This window comes from Lissotriton vulgaris, chromosome 2_1 (assembly GCF_964263255.1).
Source record: "Lissotriton vulgaris chromosome 2_1, aLisVul1.2, whole genome shotgun sequence".
NCBI lineage: Eukaryota > Metazoa > Chordata > Amphibia > Caudata > Salamandridae > Lissotriton > Lissotriton vulgaris.
The window spans coordinates 214,019,640-214,046,991 of record NC_141687.1 but is presented as its reverse complement, the minus strand read 5'-3'; the positions used below and the strand labels follow the sequence as shown (position 1 = coordinate 214,046,991).

Below are 27,352 nucleotides of genomic sequence, written 5' to 3'. Positions count from 1 at the left end.
ATTCCTGGCTCTGTGCGAGTTAGGCCCTGTTTTCTGTCATCGAGCCTCCTTTCAAAATCATCTCTGCCTACTGAAACTGCAACGTGGGATGCCCCCCCGTGAACTCTGTCCTACTCCCTGCGAGGCGAGCGGAGCCTGGCTCGGCCTGCTTGCCAGCCAAAGACAGTATCAGCATAGCCAAGCTCAGCTTCCCGAAAACACATTCCAGTCCAGCAGAATAGATAAACAATCCCCGGCTGCAGAGCAAAGGGCCCGGCCTTTCTGTCTCCATGCAAGTAATTCATAGCTCCCGTTACCATGGTAGGCCCATGGCCCCCTCGCTTTACACACAGACACGTAGGCACATATGCACGTATTCATAGTCAGTGTAGGATAGCCTCTGCCCAAGAGACCTTTCCTTCTAGATAATATGGTTCCCAAACATCAGATATCAGATATGATATAGGAACAAGTTGATCTGACATGCCAGACTTCTGTCTCTTTTCCTCTAGTGTAAATGTCAAGTCCCCTGCACCCTCCAGCTTCACGTCAATCACACGTCATGCAGCTGCACGCGCATCCAGACCTCAGATTTCTGCTGACATTGCAAGATTCTGCCATGTACCCACCCACTTGTGACACTTTCATATGACGTTTCTAGCACACACCTCCGTGCACGCCCTAGTTCACGCCTTCTGATTACGTATTGCTAACACGTGTGTGCTCTTATCTTGTTTCTCTCAGCTGTTACGCCTTCTGCATTGGTTTTCATTATGTGCATTAAGTATAAAAGTTATGTATTGTCAATAAAGTATGCTCTATCCCTTCCTGAACCCCAGTGGTGTCAGGAATCCGATATCCGGTTCAAGAACCATTCCTTTTTAAGGAATAAAACCCCTAAGAACTCTAACACCACGGACTCTGCGTCTTTCTTTCCGATTGAGTTATTTTATTTTAAGTACTTACCTGCATAGAAATTAGGACGGTAATTAAATATTTACCACAGTAATTTGGCGCCCGAACAGGGACCCCTCCCCCACCCCACGCGCCGGTTGGTGCGTTGCAGCCTTTGCCCCCTGCCACAGTCAAGACGGACAACTACGCGTACCCGCAGGATTTCCTGTATCTCCCTCAGGCCTACGGAGGTGACGGAGACTGCGATCAGCACCCAGACGAGGCGGTGAGGAGTGCGGAGGATCCCGACCAGAGCCTAGCCGAAAGAAGCAAGGTCCGAGGTGTCAAGAGGCCCACCAGTTCCGAAGTATTCACGTATCGAGTCGAGTCGAGTCCAGTCCGGTCCAGTCCAGTCGAGTTTTCCGAGGCCTTCTGTTCCGTGCTTCCCGGTGAGTACCATTGCTGGGGACGCATCTAGACGGGTGCATTATTATGTATCCGGTAAAGACGGGTTTGGGTACACAAACACGGTCTGCACTGTTTTAGACAGTGTATCTGTGCTGTTTAGCAGTACATCAGGCATTCAAGTTCTTGCACTGTTCTTGGCAGTGTATCTGTACTGTTTAGCAGTATATAAAGTATTCAAGGTTTCGATTTTTGTTCTCGTTTTCTGGAATTCAAGGGTAGTCCATATGTGTTCAAAATGTTTCATGTGATAAATGTCGTGGTATGAGTGACTGTTTGATGTACATTACTGTGTTCTTGTGTAACTAGCTGTGTTCAGAGTAAGTAACAAGTATCGAGTGACCAGTACCACGTAACAAGATGCCGTTTTTCAATAAATTAAGACAGATAGGAACTAGGAAAGGGATACTAGAGGAAGAAATTCCTGTCCCCCCTAGGGACACTCCTGGAAATTTTATGTACCATAAGCATGGCTTAGATGCCATACTGTATCTAGATTTATGGGCTGATTATACCAAGCACCTAGAAGAGAGACACAGGTGGCCTGCTACAGGAACATGGGATGCCGAGTGCATCATGAGAGTAGAGGAAGCGCTATGGAAAAAGAAAGCCAGACAATCCCAGAAAGATGCCATAGAATTGTGGCGTAAAGAATCGCATAAGCGTACAGAAAAGGCACTCCGAAAAGCAGAAAAACATAGAGAAGAGTCAGATGAGGTCCGAGAAAACAAATTAGTTATTGAAGGTATCCGAGTAAAAGCAGAACAAGTAGACCGCATGCGAAACACTCTTGCCAATGGCATGTATTTAGTGGCCGAGGGTTTGCCTAAGGCCACTCCAGAAATACCGAAAGATCTGCCGCCACCATTGGTTCCGACTAAAGTAAGTCACAGGACCACCAAAGACATATTCCTTGCCTCCTATCTAGACGATGTAGCTCCCGCTTACACCAATTCACGTACCAACGTACCGCCTACTGACGGTGACGGTGGTGGCAACCCACTCCAAGACAATGCCCAGCCCGTACCGCAACAGAGTTCACCTGTTCGAAATCCTGTTCCACCTGTTCCTCCACCACTTCCTACACCTAAGATGAATACACTGAATCCGTTTGGGCCTGATCCTGGTAAAACCCAAGTTCAGTTACTTACACAGACTCCGCAGACAAGTCATGCTCAAGCCTCCGCCTCAGGAGGTGCGACAGGAGGTCACCAGACCCCGCCACAAACACATAGGTTAAACCTTAGGGACGTATTAAAGCAACGTACACCCCGAACACCAAGTTACGACATGCTTAAAGAACCCCTTCCAATTTGCAGATACGATCCAGTACCTGGTAAAGACGATAGGATGTTGTTAGCATCTCTACGCTTACGAAAAGTTACAGATTATTTAGTGTTATTCCCAGGAATGACTGAACACCTAGATAGAATATATCATTTTATCCAGACTGGGGAAGATCCTGAAAGTATTAAAGAGGCCCTGGCTCACCAGAAAGCTGACACTCAAGGTTGTATATTACGCTTCTTCATAAATTGTTTAATAAGAGAACGAGACAGGCCTGGAGTAGACAAGGACGAGATGGACGCACTAAACAAGTGGGGTCAGAATATAGCCGATGGAAAACACGATAAACAGAGTTGTATAGCAAGTATGTATAAAAGAATCAGGAAAGAAGTAATAGAAATGCACGAAAGAAAGGAACAAGAAAAGGATGGAGATAGGGACAGGAATAACTCCTCCGAGGAGGACGAACCAGAGGAACAAGACTCGGCTAAAGAAATAATAGCATATGTAGGTAAGGGAAATTACCATAAGAAAGGCATTCGTCCAGAAAGCAGGAGAGTTTTTCTCTCTGGCATCTCAAAAACGAGTTCTCCTGAATATCTGTTTCAGGTTACTGATAAAATTCTTTAAGAACGAATGGGGTACCATGTACTCAATTCTATGGATGAACAAGAACTAGCCCGGTCAGCAGTACTATGGGCTGACAATCCTAGTACATATAATGATGATACAGTAGCACAGACATTTTTGAACCTTTCCCCAGACGAGCAGAAATTAGCTGGTATGTACATGATTCAGCATCTCATTGCGTTATACAGACATCAACATTCTGATCCAGGTCCTTTACCTGATACATTAGAAGCACTACTTATGAATAGATGGAGAGGCCTAAGTACCAGGTTAATTCAAATCATTCTAGAACAACGGCACAGATATAACGCTTTCTTAGGCCCACAATATGTTCCAGCTCCGCCCCCAGAAAGGAAAATGTTTCATTTTGACAGGCAGAATCCTTTACGAGAAGTACACCCAGTTATGAATACTGATAATACCCTACGACGTGTGTTTGTGTACACACCTTTAACAAAGTTGGAATTGTTAGAAATGAAGAAACTAGTGCCCTGTCACGATAAAGACCCTGCAGGTTTTCACCGAGAACTTAAGGACATGTTACTCATGGGAGATTACACGTATACGGATATTATGAAATTGTTAAAAGTACTGCTGCCCACGGGCATTTACGAGAAACTCAAGGAAAAAGAATGGGAGGTGGGAGACAAAAAGATTATTTGGACTGAAATAGAAGACGAGGAAAAAGGTCGTACTCCAGGGCTAGGCCTTGGGGACAAAGCTAAAGCATTACCAGGTTTAATAGTACAGGTTTTGCCAAGATTACTGACAACTAAAAAGGAAGATTGGGACGCAATCTCAGCTTGTAAACAGAAACACGATGAAGATACTAGTGACTTCTATTTAAGATTCGAGAAATGTTTCATTATTAATAGTGGCCTGAAACCAGGTAGCGAGTCATACCCGCACCTTTTTGTAACAAAATTAGTCGAGAATTCCCTGACACAAGTTAAGAACCGTGTATATAAAGTCGAAAGTACATGGCAAGCAAATATGCCATCCCAGATGTTACAAATGTTACAATATCACCAGAACAGAATTAGAGAAGAACAAGATCACGAACAGAGACGTATGAAAGACACGAAAATGAAAATGTTAGTGGCCCAGTCGGTTTCAGCCGACGGTCAGAAAAAGGGTGTGACCCAGACAAGTAATTCAGCAGCTCCTGTTAAAGGGACATGCAACTATTGCAAACAACCAGGTCACTACGTAAACGAATGTCCAGTCCTGAAACACAATATATCAACAGGTAAAACTAAAGAAAGACCGCGTCAGCCTAGACAAGACCAGGTCCAGCAACAGACTTCACAGAATATACAGCCTATGCATGCTCCCCCACATACAGTACAGACCGTAGCGGTATCACAGCCACAGCCCATTGCCGCGACGCAGCAAGTTTCGCAGCAGATGTACCAGTATGCCCAATCTGATTATCCCAATTATCAGCGATACACATGAAATAGCCTAGAGAGGGAGGTTGGCTTGCCTCTTATTGAGATTCCTGTAGATCAAGAGGGTCCTTATGTACATAGTCAAGTATTAGGAAAAGACAGAAAGTTTCTAATTGACACAGGGGCAAGTCGCACCACAATCAGTCACGACGAAGTTCCAGGGGCACCCCTCTCAGGCTCACAGAATGTTTCCCTTGGTTTTTCAGGACAGCCTATTGTAAATGAAGTATCAGAACCTGTCCCCCTAGCAGTAGGTCCATTATCACGTGTTACAGACCTGTTACTCACAAAATCATGTCCAGAAAACTTGTTAGGTATCAAGACACTGAAGGCTCTAGGAGCAGTGATATGTTGTTCTCCGGAGGGAGTTAGACTTTTCCTACGTGACTTTAAGGGTCACTATGTATTACGGGAGTTTGATGTCAGATTGAAAAATGTACCGAAACACCTGTGGGCACAAGGCCCAACCGATGTAGGTTGTATGCACATTACACCATACCGTGTTACACTCAAACCAGGAGTTGTTTTACCCCGAATCAGACAATACAAGTTGCCGCCCGATGCTGTAGTGGCTTTACTGGAAATCATTGAAGAGCTCATTGCCCAAGGAGTGGTCGTAGAAACCGACTCCAATATCTGTAATTCCCCTATCATTCCGATTCTTAAACGTACTGATCCCAATGCACCGCCAGTATATCGGCTGGTGATTGATTTACGAGAACTGAATAAATGCATTGTACCACAGTATCCTGTGGTTCCCGACATCTCATCCTTATTGACTGCTATTGATTCAGAAGCGACGTTCTTTACTGTAATTGACCTCAAGAACGCCTTCTTCAGTGTACCCATTGATCCACAGAGCCAATATCTCTTCGGTTTCAGTTTAAATGGCCGAAGCTTCAAATTTTCACGCGCACCTCAAGGATTCACAGAAAGCCCCAGCATCTATAGCCAAGCGCTAAAAAGACAACTTGACTGTATCCAAATGCCAGTTAACACTGCCTTACTACAGTACGTCGATGATCTTCTGATCACCGCACGAAGCGAATCCGAATGTGAACAAGCATCACTGACAGTTTTACATTTTCTGGCCGACAAGGGACACAAGGTGTCTCCTTCGAAGCTACAATTCTGTGTTCAGCAAGTGGTGTACCTTGGGCACTTGCTGTCCAAGTGGGGAAGACAGCTCGCACCTGATCGAGTTCAGTTAATTGCACAGTTACAACAACCCAAGACACAAAAGGAAGTGCGGGCCTTTATAGGCCTCACCTCGTACTGCAGACAATGGATTCCTCAGTATGCATTTCTAGCTAAACCACTGATACAGTTGACAACACAGGAGGCAGCAACTTCGACTGTCCTCCCTTGGACTCAGGAACATACACAGGCTTTTGAGGAATTAAAGAAAGCTTTATGTCAAGCACCAGTTCTAGCGACACCATGTTACAGCAAACCTTTTACACTTTTTGTTACAGAACGTGATGGTACAGCGTTGTCTGTCCTCACACAAGATCAAGCAGGTTCACATAAGCCTTGCGCTTATTTTTCAAGTACATTGGATCCAGTGGCCCAGGCTCTGCCTGCGTGCTTAAAATCAGTTGCAGCGACAGCCTTAGCAATCAGACAAAGCGATTCAATAGTATTAGGACACCAATTAATAGTACAAGTTCCACATTCTGTAGAAGTCCTTCTAAACCGAACGCAGACTCAACACCTGACTATAGCACGACTGACAGGTTATGAACTGACACTATTCCAGCCACACATAGAAATCAGACGCTGTAACATTCTAAATCCTGCCACATTGTTACCCTCGGTTATGACAGATTTAGCCCCGCATGATTGTATAGAGATCATTAATGCAGTAACAAAGCCCCGACGAGACTTAACAGATGTTGCACTGACAAATCCAGACCTGACATTTTACGTGGACGGTTCATGTATGAGAACAAGCACAGGAGAACTAGTGGCCGCATATGCAGTGACCACCGAAACTGAAGTCAAAGAAACACACCGTATTGATACGCTGTCCGCTCAAGCAGCAGAGCTTATCGCTCTGACTCGAGCTTGTATACTAGCCAAGAACAGAAATGTTAACATATACACAGATTCACGTTATGCTTTCGGAGTTGTGCACGACTTCGGAATGCTATGGCAAGAACGAGGTTTCTTGACCTCTCACGGTGCCAAGATCCAACACGGTCCCCTCATTCAAGCACTGTTAGAAGCAATACATCTGCCTTCAGGCATATCCATCATGAAGTGTAAAGCACATACTAAAGTTACAGACTCTATTTCCCAGGGTAACGACCTGGCAGACCAAACAGCAAAATATACCGCATTGACTCACACTCAGACAACTGATGTGACAAAGACAATAGTACCGACACATTGTATGACATTTAGGGATCCCACACTAGATGTAATCGATATTCAGACACATGCTACTCCAGACGAAATAAAGAAATGGACTGAACTAGGAGGGGTCCAGACAGATCAGGGATGGATGACGAAGGGAAAATCTACATGGTTTCTCCCCGACTCTATGGTTCAAGTCATAATAAATACAGTTCATAGTCCAGCACACCTGGGAGAAAAAGCTATGTTAGACAGTTTACAGAATCTCTGGTTCAACAAACATTTACGAGCAGCAGCAAAACAGAAAGTGCGTACTTGCATGATCTGTTGTCAGTTCAATCCAGGTAAAAGCGTCCCTGTAGAGCAAGGTGGATTTCATCCTCCCGATCACCCTTTTGAAGTCCTCCAGATGGATTATATCCAGATGGAACGTTGTCGAGGATTCAAGTACGTCCTCGTAGTTGTTTGTGCACTTTCCCGTTGGACCGAAGCATATCCAGTCCCAGATTACACTGCCCCGACCACTGCCAAGCAGCTGGTTCGAGAATTCTTCCCACGGTACGGCTTGCCTCGTATCGTGTACTCAGATAACGGACAGCCATTCTCATCCGAGCTCATGAAGCAGGTTTCACTCCTGCTAGGATATCAGTGGAAATTCCATTGCGTCCGACATCCCGAGGCAGCTGGCCTTGTAGAGAGGCACAACCAGACACTGAAAACCCGTCTTGCAAAAATATGTAAAGAGAAAGGGGTCGACTCGATAGTCGCCCTGCCAGTTGCACTATTCTATATGAGAATGGTCCCACATTCGAGATCAGGGCTATCCCCGTATGAGGTGGTCTTTGGCCGGCCACCAAATATGTGGGGGACGCCCATGCCTAAGAAAATAACCGATGTTGACTGTAATATGCTGACAGATTACCTTGCCTCCTTGATGTCTGCACTCCAATCATGTCGTTCACAGGTTGCCGCAGCTTTTCCCGACAACACTGACGTGAAGCCACACGATGTCCGTCCCGGAGATACTGTCCTGATACGAAATTTCGACAGGAGGAGTCCGCTGGAGCCCCGTTGGCAGGAGCCGAAGCTCGTCCTTCTGACCACGAGGACTGCAATCAAGGTCGAGGGCCGCAAGGGGTGGATCCATACGAGTCATATTAAAAAATGTAATGAACTGTTGCCAGAGACTGACTCTTCCACCCCCTCAAAGGACTGCCCATATTCTAGTGACTCTAAACTCCCCAAGGTAGAGAAAACTCCGCAAGAGGAGTATAAATTAAAATTGCGGTCTAGCAAGTCAGACAGTTTAATTGTTTAAGTCCTCCCCTAGGTGAATCGGTTAAATAGTTTCTGACATGTATCCCCTAGACCCCGATAGAGAGAGAGATAGAGAGAAACAGATCAAGAAGCAACGATATTGCAAATCTCTCAAAAGTTACTGTATTGTTACCATATGGATTATGTTTTCGTTAAGTCTTACTATTATTGTCACAAGTATAATTTTGCATATCTATTTTCCTATTGCTACACGTGCACATTCTTTTTCTAATAATACTGCCGAGCATTCTTTTAGTGAGTTACCCCCTCACGAGTTGTCCTACCGACTTGCGCTGCGCAACAATACATTCATTAGTATGTTACACCACTCTCATCAGACCAGCAACGCTACTAATTGTTGGATATGTGGCCGACTCCCTCCCTACCAGAAATACAGGGGAGTTCTGCCCCTCTTCCCGTACCCGTTCACACACAATGGTTCATGTGGAGCCTGGTTTAGTTTGATTAATTCCTTAGATTCAAATTCCGTAGTTTATCAGGGTAACTGGGTATGGGGAAACCTGAACACAGTTTTGCATAAAATATGTTATCCTGACAAAGAGGGACTTCCCAAAAGGACAGGGACTGATCTAGAAAATGAAGTATATGGATTAGGAAAGTTTACACTTAATCTCATGATTCTGAATGTTGAATCCGAAACCGAGCCAGACTTGCCCACTATGTCAGTACTACCAGTCAAAGGTGAATTATGTGTCAGAAAGAATGGTTCCGTACACCTGGGTCATAGTAAATGTACTACTTTGGTCGAATTTAGTGATAAGGGCAAGTCCACATTCAAAGCTACACGTCATTCCTATTTTATTTGTGGTCAGACAGCATATGTACGTTTGCCTCTAGATTGGGATGGGACCTGTTACATTGGATTCTTACTGCCACCTGTTTTCCTAGCTCCACCTGATTATCATAGAAATTCCCGTCTAGTTCACAGACCCAAAAGAGATCTCCCAATTGTCGACTATACTGAGACAGCATGGGAACAGTATACAGATTTCAATAAAGGTTTCTTTCCCTATTTAGGAGCTATTTTTAATAGTAAGTCTATCCGTCACTTGACCAGAACCCTTGAAGCAGTAGTAAAAGAGACTACTTCCGCCCTAGGTAACTTGACTGAGGAACAGTCTGCTATGAGACTTGTCGTTCTTCAAAATCTTCTTGTTATTGACGTCATACTAGCCGATCGAGGAGGAGCCTGTAAGGTCCTCGGGTCAGCTTGCTGTGTTTTCATCCCAGATAATGCTCCGTCCGTATATAAGGCTATTACACGTCTCCATAAGATAGCTAGTCAGATACATCAGAATCCAGGCACTTGGACTTGGTCCGGCTGGCTCTGGACTACTATTTCAGCATGGGGATGGAAAATACTGTCACTCCTTGGAACAATACTACTTATAGTGTTCAGTTGCTGTCTATGTTTACAATGTGGGCCAGCGATTTGCGGCTTGTGCGCCACATCCTGCACTCCCCATTCAAGTCAACGTTCTAAATCCCATGTGAAAAAGGATGAGCAGATGATGCTAACTACTCAAATAAATGGATTAATGAAGATTGATATATCATGAAGGGTCCGTAGGGAACAAGGAGGGAATGAGGAAATATAAATTTTATGGTCAAGAAATGTTCCCTAACGTGTACCCCACTGTCTCCATGTACGCGCTTAAAGTGCATGTAACTTCCCTCCTGTGTCAGCTATGAAGACGCAAATACATTTGCGTCTAACGTTAACGTGTCCTCTTTTAGATCCACCCTGAATGGGTCGGATATTCCGTTCCTAAATATGCCTTGCCACCGTCTTTGTATGGTGCACTTTCACGTATTCCTGGCTCTGTGCGAGTTAGGCCCTGTTTTCTGTCATCGAGCCTCCTTTCAAAATCATCTCTGCCTACTGAAACTGCAACGTGGGATGCCCCCCGTGAACTCTGTCCTACTCCCTGCGAGGCGAGCGGAGCCTGGCTCGGCCTGCTTGCCAGCCAAAGACAGTATTTTACCTTCACGTTATCAGCATAGCCAAGCTCAGCTTCCCGAAAACACATTCCAGTCCAGCAGAATAGATAAACAATCCCCGGCTGCAGAGCAAAGGGCCCGGCCTTTCTGTCTCCATGCAAGTAATTCATAGCTCCCGTTACCATGGTAGGCCCATGGCCCCCTCGCTTTACACACAGACACGTAGGCACATATGCACGTATTCATAGTCAGTGTAGGATAGCCTCTGCCCAAGAGACCTTTCCTTCTAGATAATATGGTTCCCAAACATCAGATATCAGATATGATATAGGAACGAGTTGATCTGACATGCCAGACTTCTGTCTCTTTTCCTCTAGTGTAAATGTCAAGTCCCCTGCACCCTCCAGCTTCACGTCAATCACACGTCATGCAGCTGCGCGCGCATCCAGACCTCAGATTTCTGCTGACATTGCAAGATTCTGCCATGTACCCACCCACTTGTGACACTTTCATATGACGTTTCTAGCACACACCTCCGTGCACGCCCGAGTTCACGCCTTCTGATTACGTATTGCTAACACGTGTGTGCTCTTATCTTGTTTCTCTCAGCTGTTACGCCTTCTGCATTGGTTTTCATTATGTGCATTAAGTATAAAAGTTATGTATTGTCAATAAAGTATGCTCTATCCCTTCCTGAACCCCAGTGGTGTCAGGAATCCGATATCCGGTTCAAGAACCATTCCTTTTTAAGGAATAAAACCCCTAAGAACTCTAACACCACGGACTCTGCGTCTTTCTTTCCGATTGAGTTATTTTATTTTAAGTACTTACCTGCATAGAAATTAGGACGGTAATTAAATATTTACCACACCTACCTACACAATGTCATTTCTGTTTCCTTTATTGGGCAGTTGTGAAGTTAATAGAAAGTTGTAGGTTTTTACAGTTACAGACATAAACATGTCTTTTATAGAAACTGATTGTGTGTACGATGCATGTGTACGTTAGTGCTGTAAAGGCACGATTAGCTCCAGCGAAGGTAACATGTTTAAGTATTTTAATTTCTTGCATTCTCCTTCTCTCATTTGATGTTGTATTACCTTCCATAAACTACTACTTTTGTTTGCTTCACTACCTGTTTTTTTACACAAAATGTTATTTTGAAGAACTCTCAAAGAGCCACATCGGGTAAACCCCCTTGAAATAAATATTTAGATTTTTGAGTGTACAAAATATTTATTTTACTATTCAACTAAATACCAGTCAGTGTGTCAAGAATTAACTAAAACTGATGAGAGCACAATTTGATTTTTTTCCAAGACATTGGGTTGGTCCTGGTAGCGGACACTAATCTCTTTGACTGGTCTCTTTATTTGGTCTGAGAGAGTGGACGAGCACATCAAAGCGCTATAGATGACAGTCGCCAATGCTTTAAGCCAACCCAATAGAACTTTGCATTTTGGGGTGTGTAACTTTTCTTTGCCCACTACAAGTATGAGTGTGCATGCCCCAGCATGTCAAGGGGTGTTACCCACTCCTCGGCCCTCCTATGATGGAATGAAAGATTGTGTGTGCAGTATAAAAAGCATGTCTGGAAAAGTCCTTGAAAGGCAGTTTTCAAACATTTGTTTTTTAAACTGCTTGTGTAATCTCAGCCATGGCCTCAGTCTGTTACTTGTATGTTCCTTTCATTGCCTCACAGAAGGTGCTGAGAGTGGACATACACAGGAGAGGGCTTTGGCTTCTGCATTCACCAGATGTCCTGAAAAAGGTGCTAGGCTATTTCCTGATAAAATAAAATGTTGGTGTAGGTGTATTTTTAATATCCAGCTAATAGGCTTGTATAACACTAGATTGCTGGAGCTATATTTCTTATATTTGAGGCAAAACACCAGTAGTTCTATATTCTCATTTTGAGTTGTAATCCATAACGGGCACGATCATTTTGTCTGATTAACAAATTCAAAGAATCGGGTCATCCCAAAACAATCTCACCTTTTGGAGCCTAAAACAATGACATCCCCTGGTTCTTATACAGACTATAATTATGGTCTTGGATTTTCTGATTGTGTTTTTCTTTTTCAGAATCAAGGGCTGGTGGGTCCTGAATCACTATATTTCCACCTTCTTGTCTGGTGTCATGCTGACCTGGTGAGTTGCTATAGTCAGTAGATTCATTCCAATTTCAGCAGGATCTCATTGAGAACAATCATATAGGGATGAGGAATTGAAGTAATTAATTGTACTAAATTAAAGTGTACATTTGGTATTGCCATTTTAAGGATCTTAAAAGTTGAGTGGTTTTTGTTTTCTACTAATAAACTATGATTTCAAGGTTTTAGAAGAGTTTTGTGCCATCATCGTACAGCTCCCAAAGCACATGCTTTACAACTAAGAACAGTTGCATAGTTGGAGTTAGCTAAAATGTTTGATGTAACAGTGTCGCTGGCAACAAAACAGAAAAGATGTTCATGGTTGGGTTGGTAGATGTGCCATTATTCTTCGGTCAGATCTGTGAGGCTGTACCCTTCCTAATATATCAGCACATGGGCATTGTTTATGGTTCATGCAGATGCTCAAAGCATGCCAAGACAGAGAGCAGATCTACTTGGGTCAGTTTGCTCAAGAAGTTGATTGGGACCCAGCAGAAAACTTCTTAATGATAAACAGTTTTTCTTCCTATCTACATATTATTTGCCACATTAGAAAGTCCTTTGCTAGCCATGCAATCTCATGTTAAATTGGTATTGGGTTATAGCAAAGCCAAATCTTTATAGGCTATGACTGGCGGTATTTTGGGAGCTGAGCAAAGTGGCTCTTTACTTGGGTACATCGTTTTAGCTCTGTTGTGATATATAGAAGGTGGAAAAAACGTGTAAGAGCTGGGGCAGAGGGGACAAGGGGCAGCAAGCAAAGAAGAAAGAATGCTCCCACAGACCATCATTGCTTGAAAGGTTTTCTTCTAATTTAGAAGGTCAACAAAGATCCCCATGGGCCTGCTCATTAGCACTGCAGTTTGGCAAGTTTCAGCCTCTTGACTTTTTTAAGGTACAAAATAGTGCATCTTTCTCAGAAACGCATGGAAAGCTGAAAATGTTTGCTAGCACATCTGGTGATATTGGTATGGGCAGGTGTATTATCAATGTTGCGGGATGCAATATTACTTTTCCTTTTGCAGTAGATAGAAAAATACTGAAAACAAGCTAAAATGTCCATAAACATGTGCTTGCAAATACCAGCAATGAGACAGAGTCTCAGTAGTAAGCATCTTCTACTATAAACAGTGATGTAACTACCAGAGTAGATGCTGGAGAATGGGAAAGTTGAGGAGTTTTGGTTTGCATTAATCCTATATATTGTATTCCCTCTTTCAGGCCAGACGGTTTAATGTACCAGATCTTTCGAAACCAGTACCTCTCCTTTTCTATGTACCAAAGTAAGCCATTTTTGCATACACACACACTAAATACATAAAGAGAATGTCCTGTAGCAGAAGTTAGATTGACAAATGTAAAAAGATTTCTACTGTCTTGAAGTTTAGCTCCATCCTATTGCAAATTACACTAATGTATAAACTTACATAAATGGCAGTATTCATCTCAATCTTTCACCCTAAATTTCAATCCATGTTAAAATGCTCAATGGCAATAGTTTGGTGGGTGACCCCGGTATCGCCCTCCGTCTGTGCACGCGTTGGTGTTTCTGAAACAGGAAGCTGGAACCCCGTCTGGTATCCCAGGCCGCACCACCGTAGGGCAAATTTAATTGTAATAAACAGTCTTGACTCAACTTTGGTAATTTTACTCTGTGATTTTAATCCAATGTGCATATTTATAATCTTCAAAACAGTATGTTCAACCAATACATTCAACTGGATGCCATTTCCAGCCTACCTCCAACAGCAACAGACGGACGAGTTTTGGTTTATTTAACTAGTGAATTTTATCCCTGACGAAGGGCAGCAGCTCAAAATGCATTGGTTATAGGTACTTCACGCTGATTCATGGAGAATGGAGGATTTGCCATTTGCTGCTGGCGGAAGGTGCATCGATTTGTTTAGTCTTCCTTAGTGCAGAAGTCATCTTCAGTGGTTAAGAGTTGAGAACTGTGCATTGATTGTTCGGTGGATTACTGGAGAGGAGTGGGCTACTGAAGAGGTGGCCTTGACTGGTTATAAATTGTTCATACATACCATTACATTTTTTACTGTCTTTCTAGGCAGATACCATTGAGTGATTTATAGAAGGCTCATAGTTGTTGTCTGGAGTGGCTCTGGGAGATAACATTGAATAGTGAGAAATTGAATGTATGCATTTACATTCATTGTTTACTTTCTTGACATTGGGTGGGTGATCGTCTTGCTCTTCACCTTGAATTTTAGCTTTGAGAGGGATGAGGAAGAGTGTAAGTATGTGCATTCATTGTGTGCAGTTTCCCAGGGCATGCAGTATGAGTGTGTAACAAGAGACAATATGCATGTAGATTCATCATCATTTGAAGAGAAGTACTTTGAAGTGGTTGGTGTGGGAGTTTTTGCATGCATTTTTATTGCTTTCTGCTCTGGGCATGATCTCAGCAAGTCTTAGCTTTGAGAGGGTTAAGAGCAGTTTAAGACTGCATAATCATAATTAGTAAAAAGAAGGAAGTTTATGCATGTACATTCTTTGTTTTTAGGGGTCTGATTAGAAGCCTGAGTTACTAAGGTGGGGTTTAAACATGCAAATGTGTTTCCTGTCTCCATGGGAGTGAGAACGAAGCCTCAAGTGGTTAAGAAGATTACCTTTTCTGAATAACCTCTTTAAGTGGTTCAGAAGTGCAAAAGATTGCCAGGTTGTATTCGGACCGTATTTTCTGTGTTGGAACTTGGTGGAAGTCCCCCCATTCTCCGCAGTGCTGATGTCCTGATCTTTACTAATTGCTGTGTTGGGAGTTGTGCAATAGGTACAAATAGTTAGGCTATCAGCATGCTCACCAAGCTCATACAAGCACCCTATATTGACTATAACCACCTCTATAGCTGGATTAAGAAGGTTTTTCCACTTTGGTTTTCTGATTCCGCACAGGTTTCGTTCAGTTCCTCCAGTACTATTACCAGAGTGGCTGTCTGTACAGATTGAGGGCATTAGGGGAGAGGCATAATATGGATCTCACAGTGGGTAAGTAGAACCTGTTATCTTCCATCTTTTGTTCTTTATTTACTATGATGCCCTCATAAACAGACCATTCTCTCCAGGCAGTTCAGAAGGTGTGTTGGCAGGGGAAGAGTTGTGGCATTTGAAAACCTTTGTAGACTTACAACAAAATCATTTGATTTACTGGAAAATTGGTTTTCTGCATATTGTATTAATGTTAAGGAAGTGTCCCATTGATCAAGCATAGAAGACCCCATAGGAAAAATTACGCAACACACGACTATTGATTTCAGACAGTAATTTCCATGCAGCTTGCAACCTGTAGCTTAGCGAATAAATCTCTAAAACTCAGGAGCTGACTTCTGAACATCCGCTTTGTTGTAAACAAACAACTTAACAAAATACAGCTTCAGCAATGGCTATAACTGATGATTTCCTCCAAAGTTTTCTTTTATGACAATATGCCACGACATTCTATTTGATGTATCCAATATATGCTGTTATGTTTTTTTACCAGGATTTTTATAGCATATATCAAACCCTTGAGTATACTCCTCTGTTGCTTTCATGGCTGGGTGTCTTTCTACTGTACTGAGATTCTCATTAACAGGATGCAAAGTGATCAGTTGGTTGTAGAGCATTCGTTTTTTCAATGCATTGTCTGGTACTGCTTTATATTGAATAATTGGTCAAATCAGGTTCTTCTGGTCCTTTCAGGGATCCTTGCAATGCATTACTAGTGTGGATATTTTAGCCAATTGACCACGCAATTTATTTTGTCCAGCTGGAGTGCACAGTTGTTCATTATTGAACCAGAGGTGACTGTTTTGTTTTAAGACCTCTTTAACTGATAATATGACTTGCGTCCAGTTTTGCACACATGTGAATGTGATGTTTATAAACTAACTTCCTCTGAGAGTTTTTGCTTTGTAGATTTGTAAGGTTCTGAATTGTTGAGGTTGTACCAGATAGTTAATTATTTGGCTTTGGTGCTGTGTTGTGCTCATGATTGTGCCAGAGGTCTGTTTATTGTGTTCTGTTGTGGTAGGGCCAATTAGAAATGTATGTAGGGGGGACTGAATAATGTGGAGGTCAGAGATACACAAATAATTTGTATAATGGACCTGTGTTCAATGTTTTTGAAATATGCTGTCTTGTTTGTTCTGTTGTATTTCAAGATTCAGGAAACCCTAATTTGCAATTGGGTAGCCTGTTACCGAATCGCAAAATGGGTTTGCGATACGGTCTTTGGAAGGGGCGTGTTTAGGGTGTCCCTTCCAAATACCGAATCCTAACATCCTGCATTAATGTTTTGTGACCGTGAATGCGTCGCGAAACATTAGCATATTACCACCTACTTCAAGTAGGTGGTAACTCATTCGCAAATGGGAAAGGGTCCCAAAGAGAACTCTTTCCCCTTTGTGAATGGCTGTGAAAGCATTTTTAAGAGCAGGCAGTGGTCCCACAAACCACTGCCTGGTGTTAAAAAATGAAAAAAAAACTTTTAATTTTACTTTTTGTAAAGCATCTAGTTTTCCTTTATGGAATCAGGCTTCTTTACAAAAAAAAAGAGATTGCTAAGCAATCACTGACACGGTGGTCTGCTGACCTCAGCAGGCCACCATCCCCATGATTTTTTCAAAACTCTTTTTATTGATAGATCGCACATAATCAATAGTTAGCAGCACTCCGTATCCCGGAGGGTCTGCAAGCAAGCAATTGTCATCAAATACAGCAATCCATATTTTATCATATAACAAAACCCTTAGCTCCCGACCCATCTAAATCCTCCTCCCACCACTACCCTTCCCCCCCCCAACCCGGATTCCCCCTTCCGCCCCCGGCACAGTGTCATCTACATCCTGCAAAGAAATAACGAGTTAAATATATAGTGCTGTACATAGCATGACGCTCATAGAACCCCTCTACAACAGTCCGTCAGTGTCTCTTGGCAGTGCTGGCGGTTCCTGCCATATGGCCCAGTAGTCTGCCCATCTCTTCCATATTTTGTAATGTTTTCTAGGGCAGCCTCTGGCTTCGAAAATTGGCCTTTCTAACCCCATACAAAAATCTAGGCCCTTTTTCCACACCCCGATCTTAGGAGCCTGGGGATCCTTCCAGGCTTGAGCCACGTCCTGCTTTGCAACCACTAGACCCAATTTGAGCAGATGTCTCTTGTAGATGTTGCCTCCCACTCCATCAAAGACGTGGAGGAGTCCCAGTCTGGGAGTGCGCGGGAGGTCCCAACCCAACACCTCGGCCAAACAATCCCACACTCCTGTCCAGAATCTAGTCAAACGGCCACAGCTCCACACTGTATGTATAAAAGTGCCCATCGCATGTCCATAGCGCAAGCATTCAGGGGACTCAATCAATCCAGCACGCCAAAGCCTTTCCCTGGTGTAGTAAGCCCTGTGTAGGTATTTACATTGAATAAAGCGCAGGCGCACAGCAATAGCCGCCCCTCTTGGGGACTCAAGGGCCTCTCGCCAATCCTCCTCCTCCAGCTCCCCCACATCCATTTCCCAAGTCTCCCTCAGTTTCTGTAGTGAGGAGGAGCAGTGTGTGACTAAGGTTTGATAGATGCAGGATATTTTCTTGTCTTCTAGGTCTCCCATGAACAGTTTGGCCTCTATTGGGCTAAACTCCGGCAAAGAGTCTAAGCCCTCCAGAGTAGGTGTAATGGCATGGCGGAATTGTAAATACTTGAAAAACTGCGTTCGGGGCATATGGAACTCCTCACTGAGTTCCTGAAAGGACTCCAGTGTTGTGCCGTTTAGGACGTGGCCCAAAGTGGAGATCCCTATGGAGTCCCAGTCCCAAAAGCCCTCCAGCGCCATTAGCGCCGGCAGTCGACCGTTATGCCAGAGCGGGGTCTCCTCCGTCAGTCTACCCCACCACCCCATACGGCGCAGTATCTGCCTCCAAGTCTGGAATACCACCTGGGTGACCCTGGGTAACCCCTTCTTCAGCCGTGCGGAGTAAAGAATGGTATTCAACATGTTCGGTTCCATGAGGTATCTCTCGAGGGCGTATGCTGGGTCTCCTCTATCCCCATACCACCATTCATTTAGGATAAGGAGGTGGGACGCCTGGTAGTAGGACATAATATCGGACGTCGCAAGCCCTCTGCAGTACCTAGACAGAAAACACGTACGTACGGCCACCCTCACGGCTCCCCCGCCCACTAGAACTGGTTTAGTGCCGAATTTACTTGACGGAACCATTGTGGCGGAATCAAATATGGGTGGTTCTGAAGCTGGTATAGCAAGCGTGGAAGGGCAACCATTTTAACGATGGCCGACCTGCCATAGATATTGAGGGGCATACGACACCAAGACTTCATGTCCATCCGAACTCGGTCCCAACCCGGAACCACGTTACGCTCCCAAGCAATAACTGGGGATGTCGTCAGAAAGACTCCTAGGTACATGAGACCGCCGGTAGCCATTTGTAGTGGCGAGGTCCATGAGCCGAGTCCCCCAGGGTCGCCCAGCACCCACAAGGTGGATTTGCGCGGGTTTAGGTATAGTCCTGATACTTCGCCAAAGACTTTCATAATTTCCAAGACTCGCGGTCCCGACCTGTTCAGGTCCGTAAGGAAAAACAGGACGTCATCCGCATAGAGCGCAATCCTGTCCGACGGACCCGTCTCCCACTCGGGGCCCCGTACTTGTGCGTCCATCTGGACCCAAGCGGCCAGTGGCTCCATGGCTAGGGCGAAGAGGTATGGCGAGAGGGGGCATCCCTGTCGAGTGCCTCGTTGTATGGAGAAGACACTGACGTAGCTCCAGCCACCCTCACTGAGGCCGTCAGATCTGTATAAAGTAGCTTCAGGTAGGACATGAACCTTAGCCCCAGGTTGAGGCGAGAGAGGAGTGCAAAGATGTAGACCCAGCTCAAGGAATCAAAGGCCCTGTCTATATCAGCTAGGAATAGCGCCGCCTGGTCCCGGAGACCCCCAATGGCTTCGATTGTCACATGCGCGCGCCTGATGTTATTCCGTGTTGCCCTGTGGGGCATAAACCCGGCCTGGTCCGGATGAATCAAGTGCGTTATTAGGGGAAGTAGCCGGTTCGCAAGCGCCTTGGCCAAGATCTTGGCCTCAATATTTAGAAGAGAGATCGGGCGATACGACTCATGTCGGTCTGGGGGCCTTCCGGGTTTGCAAAACACTACAATCTCAGCATGTCTCCAATCGGGCAGCAGGAGTCCTCGTTCCCTCGCCTCCTCCAAGGCCCTATGATAGTGGAGTCCCAGCTGGAGATGGTACTTCCTGAAGAACTCGCTCGGGAACCCGTTAGGGCCAGGGGCCTTGCCGGTGTTAAGTTCTCCCAGGGCCGCACCCAGCTCTTCCGCGGACAATGGGAGCTCCAACTGCTCTCGCGCCTCCTCGGGGAGGGCACGTGGCGGGAGGTCTGCAATAAATTTATCAATGTCCGGCGCCGATAGGCATTCCCGTGTGGCGTATTGGGCTGCATAGTATTCAGCGAAGCTGTTCGCCAGCTCCCCTGCCGATGAAATCGGGGCCCCAGTATCATCCCTGAGGGCCGGCAACACTGGCATTTGTGCTGAGGCTTGGCAGAGTCTATGCAGAATTGTGCTCGACTTATCGCCCCACTGGTAGATCCTACTCCGTGTCGCCAACCACAGCTGTCGGGCCTCATCTAGCAGTAAGGATGCATAAGACTGCTGAGCCAAGAGTAGTTGCCCCACCTCCCCACCATCCCCAGTCGCTCCGTAGCGTGATTCAAAGAGTTCAACCGCCGCAGCGGCCTTCACTAGCTCCTCTCTGCGCCTCCTACGAGCCGCCGCACACCAGGCAATGTCCACTCCACGGAGTGTAGGCTTTAAAGCCTCATAGAGCGTCGTGGCATCCTTCACTGAGCCTAAGTTGTCTTCCCAATAGTGGGCTATAGCCTCTCCCATGTGAGTTTGGTAGTCCTCCTGCTGTAAGCTCCACCCCGAGAGGCGCCATCTAAACGGCTGTCTCGCCCTGTCTAGAGTGATGTTTACCGTGACTGGGGAATGATCAGATAGTCCCCGCAGCAGGATAGCCGCGGAGTCGATCCTCTCAACTGCTGTTGTAGGGACAAATATGTAGTCGAGTCTAGAAAACGATTTGTGAACTGCTGAGACATAGGTATATTCCCGCTTCTGGGCGTGTAGATACTGCCATGTGTCAATCCAACCCATCCCCTGCACCATATTGCCTAGTTTAGTAGGTGTGTTCACCGGTTGGTTATCTCCTGGTCTACATCTATCCATGCGGCTGTGCATAACATCATTCCAATCGCCCCCAATCACAGCCAGACCCCCCGGAATCTCAGTCCACACCGTAAACCGCTTCTCTACTAGTGACTACTGCAGCGGGGGTGGGGCATACACACTTCCAATCACCAGGGCCTCCGCACCAATCATTCCCTTAATAAACACATAGTGGCCCTGCGGGTCCACCCACTGTGTCGAGTGGACGTAGGCCAGTCTACGGTGAATCAATATGGCCACTCCTCGAGACCCCCTCACAAACCCAGCGTGATAAACCTGATCGTATCCATATCTCTGCAGACTAAGCGTCTTGTTACCCAGCAGGTGCGTCTCCTGTAGCAAGAGAATGTCAGCTCTCTCCCTTTTCCCTAATCGTAGAACTGCCCCTCTCTTAATTTTGTCCAGCATTCCCCGCACATTCTAACTCAGCACCCGCACAGAGGCCCTAGGGGCCTGTAGTCCAGCATCCTCAACCGCCATCCAACCGCAGACACATCACCGGGTCCCACAGAAGGCGTATCTGGCATGCACATAGCAAAAACAAGGATCTCAACGACACAGTGCCAAGTAACTCCACTTCCCCACCCCCAACTCCCATCCCACCCTCCCTTCCTTCCCAACTTCCACCCTCCAGACCCTTAGTCATCCCCCAACTCCCTTTCAACTCCCCGGCCTCCCCCACCATACCTCAGAAACGTTGAAGTACCTGTCCCGGCATAGCTTATCGTCGACCTCCAACGGGAGGTCGAGGACTCTCTATCCCAATGGATCCCCATAAACTACCCACCCAGTCCCAACTCTATCCCCCTAAGGGTTGAACTCCTATGAACTTGGGGAGTGAGCCCGCCCTCTCTGTTGTCCTTCCCCCAATCCCACCCATCCCATTACTGCCGACCCAAGGCCTTCAAGGCACATCCAATATTGAGTCTTAAATGTTGCTCAGTTCGTAGCCTGAAGTCTCAGGGTGACTCAGGAATAATACATAGTTCCAAGCGCCATTGTTTGTCAACAGAAATCAATCCTTCAGTGGTTCGACGGTTGGGTGCTGGGAGCATCGGCAGCCTCTGCTGCGCCTTCCTTAGATGGAGATTGTTTTTTGGATCGGTTTCTCCAGTTGCTCCTACTCCGTGATCGTCGGAGGGTCCGCGGCGGTGCCGTCGTGGAGGGTGAGTCCGAGTCTTGGCCCAGGGGAGTGTGTACCCTGATTCTGACCGTTTCATCCGTCCAATTGAACACCTCCTCTGGAGTAGTGAAGAACAAGGTGCGGGACTGGAATTCTACTCGTAGGCGAGCCGGGTAGAGCAAGGCATAGGGGATCTTGAGGCCATGTAGGCGAGCTTTGGCCGCTGTAAAGGACTGCCGCTGTTGCTGTACCAGTCTAGTATAGTCCGGAAATATCAGGATTGAGTGGTTTTCAAACTTCGGAGGCTCCTTCACTCGCGCTTGCCGTAGAATGGTGCCCCTGTCGTAGTAGTTCAGTAGTTTCTGGACAAGCGCTCGAAGTGCACGTTCAATTACAAAGCAGCGGGAGAGGGAGTCCGGAAAGAGCCATCCCTCCAGCCATTGCGTTAAAAATGCCTCCATGTTGCCCTTCTCACAGCCCTCCGGAAAACCAACAAATCTCAAGTTATTCCGCCTGGCCCGCCCCTCCGCGTCCTCCACTCGGAGTGCCAGGCCCCTTTGAATTCCCTCCACCTTCTTCTTCAGGGTTGCCACATCGTCTTCCACTCCTGTTATTCTGGTCTCTGCCTCAGTTATACGGGCCACTGCATTTCTCAGGTCCTGGCACAGCAGTGTAACATCTGCCCCAACTGCCCTGATCTTCGCATCCAGCATGTCTCTGGATTGCGTGATGGCTGCCATTAGGGCCGCGTTGTCTGGCCCCTGCGGCTGCTGGCTCCCGGGGCCCCCGGCGCTCCCACTGGGCCCGGTGAATTTGTCTATAGTGCCCTGTTTCGAGGCACCCCCACCGCTCCCGCCTCTGGTCATCGTGAATTGCGACTGGGGATCCCACTCCTGGATCCGCTGTGTTTGCCTCCCAGTCCTTGTCACAAGTGTCGGGGGGGGGCTCACCTCACCAATATGTCGCTCCTCCATAAGGCCCAGCAGGCCTGTCAGGCATTCAGTCTCTGCCACTCTCGGCTCCCCACCAGCCTGTACTGACTCTCCTTGCTTGCGGCTAATGTCACCAACAGCACCGCATTCGTCACCATCCAGCTACGGATCCTGGTGCCCCGCCGACTCGTGGCCCACCCCCAGGTCCATGCAGCGCCGTCCGCGGCCTAGGGCACACACTCCACCACTCTTCGCCACTCCGGGGGCCCCTCCGCTGGCCCTTCAGCTATGTAGGCGTGGGCCCCTTCTTGCGCCCCAACTTGCAGTGGGCAGGCCTTCTCGGCGCAGAATGTATGAAGAGCTAGGTGCGCCGCCGTCCGGACCTGGTATGCACCACACCGCAGTGAATACAGCTGTGTGTTCTGGTCTCGAGTGGGCCCGGCCCCCGGCGATGGCCCACAGTTGCTCCCCTTAGGCCCACTGCCCCTCTGCGGCCCGAATTGGCCGCCGAGCTGTCTGGTGCCAGTCCTGACCCGCCTCTGCACCACTCGGGCCCTCGCGGCCCACCCGGGGGGCACACCTCCTCACCTTCGCTGGAGCACTACAAATTTAGTCCCCGGCGTCAGGCCGCTGGGTAGGCCGCGCCGTTGCCACCGTCCCGAACACTCAGCCGACTCTCACGGCCCCGGGCACCTGGTCACGCCCGGCGGGGTCGGGGAATTGTTGGATCGTCTCCGGGGCACCACACTGAACCGAGCGGCTCCTGTGCCGCCCGCCCACGCTGTCCGCCGCCGGGCCTCACGAAACTCGAGGTCCCGGTCTCCGGGCTCGGTGCAGGCCGCGCTGTCTCGGGGCTCGAAGAGCAGTCACCAGAGCGCCACCGCGCCTCGAAAATCACTGGCCGGAGTCGCCGCTGGCCACCGCAGCTCGGGCGCCCCACTTGGTAAGCGTTGGGCGGGAGAGGGACAGGATAATCTCTCGGATTCAATGTAGGCGGGACGGAGCTCGTCTAGGCTGGGTCCGCCATGCTGGCTTCCTTGGCACGCCCATCCCCATGATTTTTGCGATTCCAAGGAGGTCGCAAATTGCGCTCTACCTCATTAATATTAATGAGGTAGAGCAATTTGCAACCCCCTCGGAATCACAATTTGAAACCTTTTGAGTTTCATGCATTGTAAATTGCTATTACCTAATTGCGATTCACAGGAATTCACAATTAGGTATTCCCGTAATAGCGACGGGTGAATAAACTCTTGAAGCACCTAACTGGGTCTGTGTCCGTATCTGTGGAAGGAAGATTTCCATGTAGCGGAGTTCACGTTATATATATATATATCCTATGGTCCAGTGGAAGGCTAGCAGTAGCCGAAACACTTAGGCCATCCTAAATTAAACGTAATTTTGCACATGGTGTGTAAAAAATAAAAAAACCTTTGAAAACTTACCTGCTGCTGTGCCGTGACTTCTGTCAGAAGGGAACCAGAGGTCTAGAAGATTCAAAGTAATATAATATATATATATATATATACACACACACACACACACGTAGGTTGCTACTGTATTCATTCTAGCATTTATTACTATCAATGAAGATCCTACGATGCAGAAGAAAAGGTTATATACGTGTCCTGTTTCCGAATTGTAGGTATCTTCATTGAAGTCATAAACGACCCTCCGCGTCCCCGGCTGTTACACTCTATAGACCGTCAGAGAATCACCTAGCCATGAAAAAAACTAACTTTGGGAGGCAAACTGCCAGTACAAGGCATTGTGGGAAGGAGAGCCTCCCATGCTCTAAAAAGACAGTCTTCGTTTTCTTTTAGCTTTAACTGCAATGTTGGCCTGTTCGACTACTTTTTTACTTCATGTACATTCTGTGAACAAATGTTTTCCATTACAGATGCTGCAAAGTAGTCCTCTTTCAATAATCTATGACCTTTTTTTATGCACATTCAGAATACAAAATAGAGCTCTGATAGGCTTTTCTTCTAAATTTCTATTATTATATCCCTGGACAGAGGCTCTAATGCTGCTGTTTTCCATGGAAGAAAACTATGTAAAATGGTGTTCCGGGGTCTGTGAAACACGGCAGAGAATATTCTAGTATTTGATTTCAGTAAAGATAACGACGATGTAGAAACAGGAACATCTGTATGTAACATTTTCTTATTAATTAGCCCCGGGATTATATCAAAGTACACGAATCCCGTCAATACCAATTTCCAATTTAATATGGGTTTCAAATCGAGAATCTTAACATGCATATTGCAAATGTTGCAGCAGTAGCAAATTATGATATCGTACACTGCATTTTGTCAGCGCTTTGTGGGACCAGCGCTTACCTGCCGCCCTTGCTGTCTTCCTATGAGGAGCTCGCCGCACCCGCTCCGCGGGTGCCGCTTCGCGCCGGGACCTGTGCTGTCTCTGCCTACTGCCGTGGGGGCTCCTTGGTTTGGCGTTTGGAACTTGCAAAGCTTCAGGGCTGCGAGCGTGCAGGGACTACCTGACCCAGGTGTCCCTGCGAGACCGAGCCCATCTTCCGGTCCGCTCTCCCTGAAGCTCCGCCCCCGCCCATCGGAGGAGTGTTATAAGCAACTGGAGTTGCTCCTGACCCTTGGGAACACCTGCATTTTGTCAGCGCTTTGTGGGACCAGCGCTTACCTGCCGCCCTTGCTGTCTTCCTGTGAGGAGCTCGCCGCACCCGCTCTGCGGGTGCCGCTTCGCGCCGGGACCTGTGCTGTCTCTGCCTGCTGCCGTGGGGGCTCCTTGGTTTGGCGTCTGGAACTTGCAAAGCTTCAGGGCTGCGAGCGTGCAGGGACTACCTGACGCAGGTGTCCCTGCGAGACCGAGCCCATCTTCCGGTCCGCTCTCCCTGAAGCTCCGCCCCACGCCCTTTCCACCTACTATAAACATTGTGTGAACTCCTGCAGCGCGGGACGCAGCCCGGGGCAGAGACCGGGCTAAGAGCGGGCCGTTTGAGGCCGTTCGAGGTCTTAGAGGTCTGGTCTGGGCCATATCCCTTGGCTGAACTCTTTGGGTACATGTGAGCTAGCTTTTCTTACTTGTGTTATAGCTCCCCTTAGTTTACCATGTGTACAAGAGCCACACGCAGTAAAACTGCCAGGGGTCTAAATGGACCTAGCGGGACCCTGGACGATTTCCTAGCTAAGACAAATTTGGCCATTGATGCCGAAATTAACAAAATGCAGCATAGGGTTTCCCTAGAACTTGAAGCTGCTCGCAAATTGTCCTTAAATATAGCTACCTCTAAGAAATCATCATTAGGTAACCTTGCTTTGGCACTCACTCCTGAGCGTATATCTGGCCCTCGACCCCTGCTCACAACGGTTGATGTACACCACCGCCCATCCTTGTCCCCATCTCAGCAAGCCAATGATTCCATATTAAATCCTACTGTGGAGCTTCCACCACCCACTCCTGTGTCTGGTGAAAGCTCGCTAGGGAAAAGTAAACTGCCCAAAGCTGCTGCGCATGCTAAAAAAATTGCCCTTCAGCAAAAGAAAAGTTTGGCTAGGTCTGCATTTGCCCGCAAAAAGGCCAAAATTGCGAGAGCCCAGTTTTTTAATTGTCGACGGCAATTAGGTACCTCTGGCCATGGGGAAGCAAAAGAAGAAAGCAACACAGTTTTGCCTGTTAGTGCCACTTCCTATGGTTCAGATGGTGTTGTGAATGTTCCCCTGGTGGAAGCTTTCCCTGTAATGAGCAAAGATGGACCAAGGGAGGGTAGACTGAGCGGCGTAGAGGGGGACAAGAGGGGGGACGAGGAATTTGTACAAACTGTCTGGGACACACTTAAAAAGTTACTTACCCCCTTGGAACTTAGACTTTCCAGAATGGAAAACCATTTGCTAGAAATGGACAGGACAATCGTCACATTAGCTAGTCTAAGTCTTAAGCAAATGGAAGCCAAATTTCCACAGGGGGAGGGTTCAACTTCACAGACAATAGAGGCAGATGCACCGATTGTTCCCCCTCTAAGACCCAAACCTGTACCCAAACCCCGCACGAAAATTGGGAACAACGCCACTAACGCTTCAAATCATGGCGTTTGCCTCCCGTCTGAGGACCCGGTACCACCCAAACCTAAACCTAATACCTGTCATGCTAGGGATACAGCACATCCTGCTGGGACTCAATCACATCACCAGCAGAATGTGGCACGCTCAAAACACAGGCCCCAAGCTGCCGCACAGCAGCCCAAACAATCAACTTATAATACCCTGCCACCTCTCGAATATAATCGACCTAACTTCCAAGGTGGTTATATTGACTTACCGCCAGAAGCCAGTCAATATGTTATTGTATTAGCTGGTGTACCTACCCTTGATCCACAAACAAAAGAGGACCATTGGTCTCTTAAAAACAAGGTAATATACTGGCTTAATACAAACAGACAGCTTCCCAGTCACCAAAGAAGCCGGGTACTAAGGGTGCGAAGAGTACCATGGGTTGGACCCACCCATAAATCCATCATGGGTGACTGCATAGTGGTGACCTTTGCTGACCCCCATACTGCTCAGCATCTTTGTTCTT

At 46.9% G+C, this 27,352-nt stretch overlaps 1 protein-coding gene across 1 annotated transcript in view; it reads left to right on the top strand.

Moving 5' to 3' along the window:
- TMEM120A (transmembrane protein 120A) overlaps positions 1-27,352 on the top strand; it is a 157,538-nt gene that overhangs the window by 91,848 nt on the left and 38,338 nt on the right. Inside the window, exons 7-9 of the mRNA XM_086954768.1 lie at positions 12,429-12,494; positions 13,718-13,779; positions 15,407-15,499. Coding sequence (XP_086810894.1) covers positions 12,429-12,494; positions 13,718-13,779; positions 15,407-15,499 — 221 coding nt within the window. The remainder of the gene's footprint in view (positions 1-12,428; positions 12,495-13,717; positions 13,780-15,406; positions 15,500-27,352) is intronic.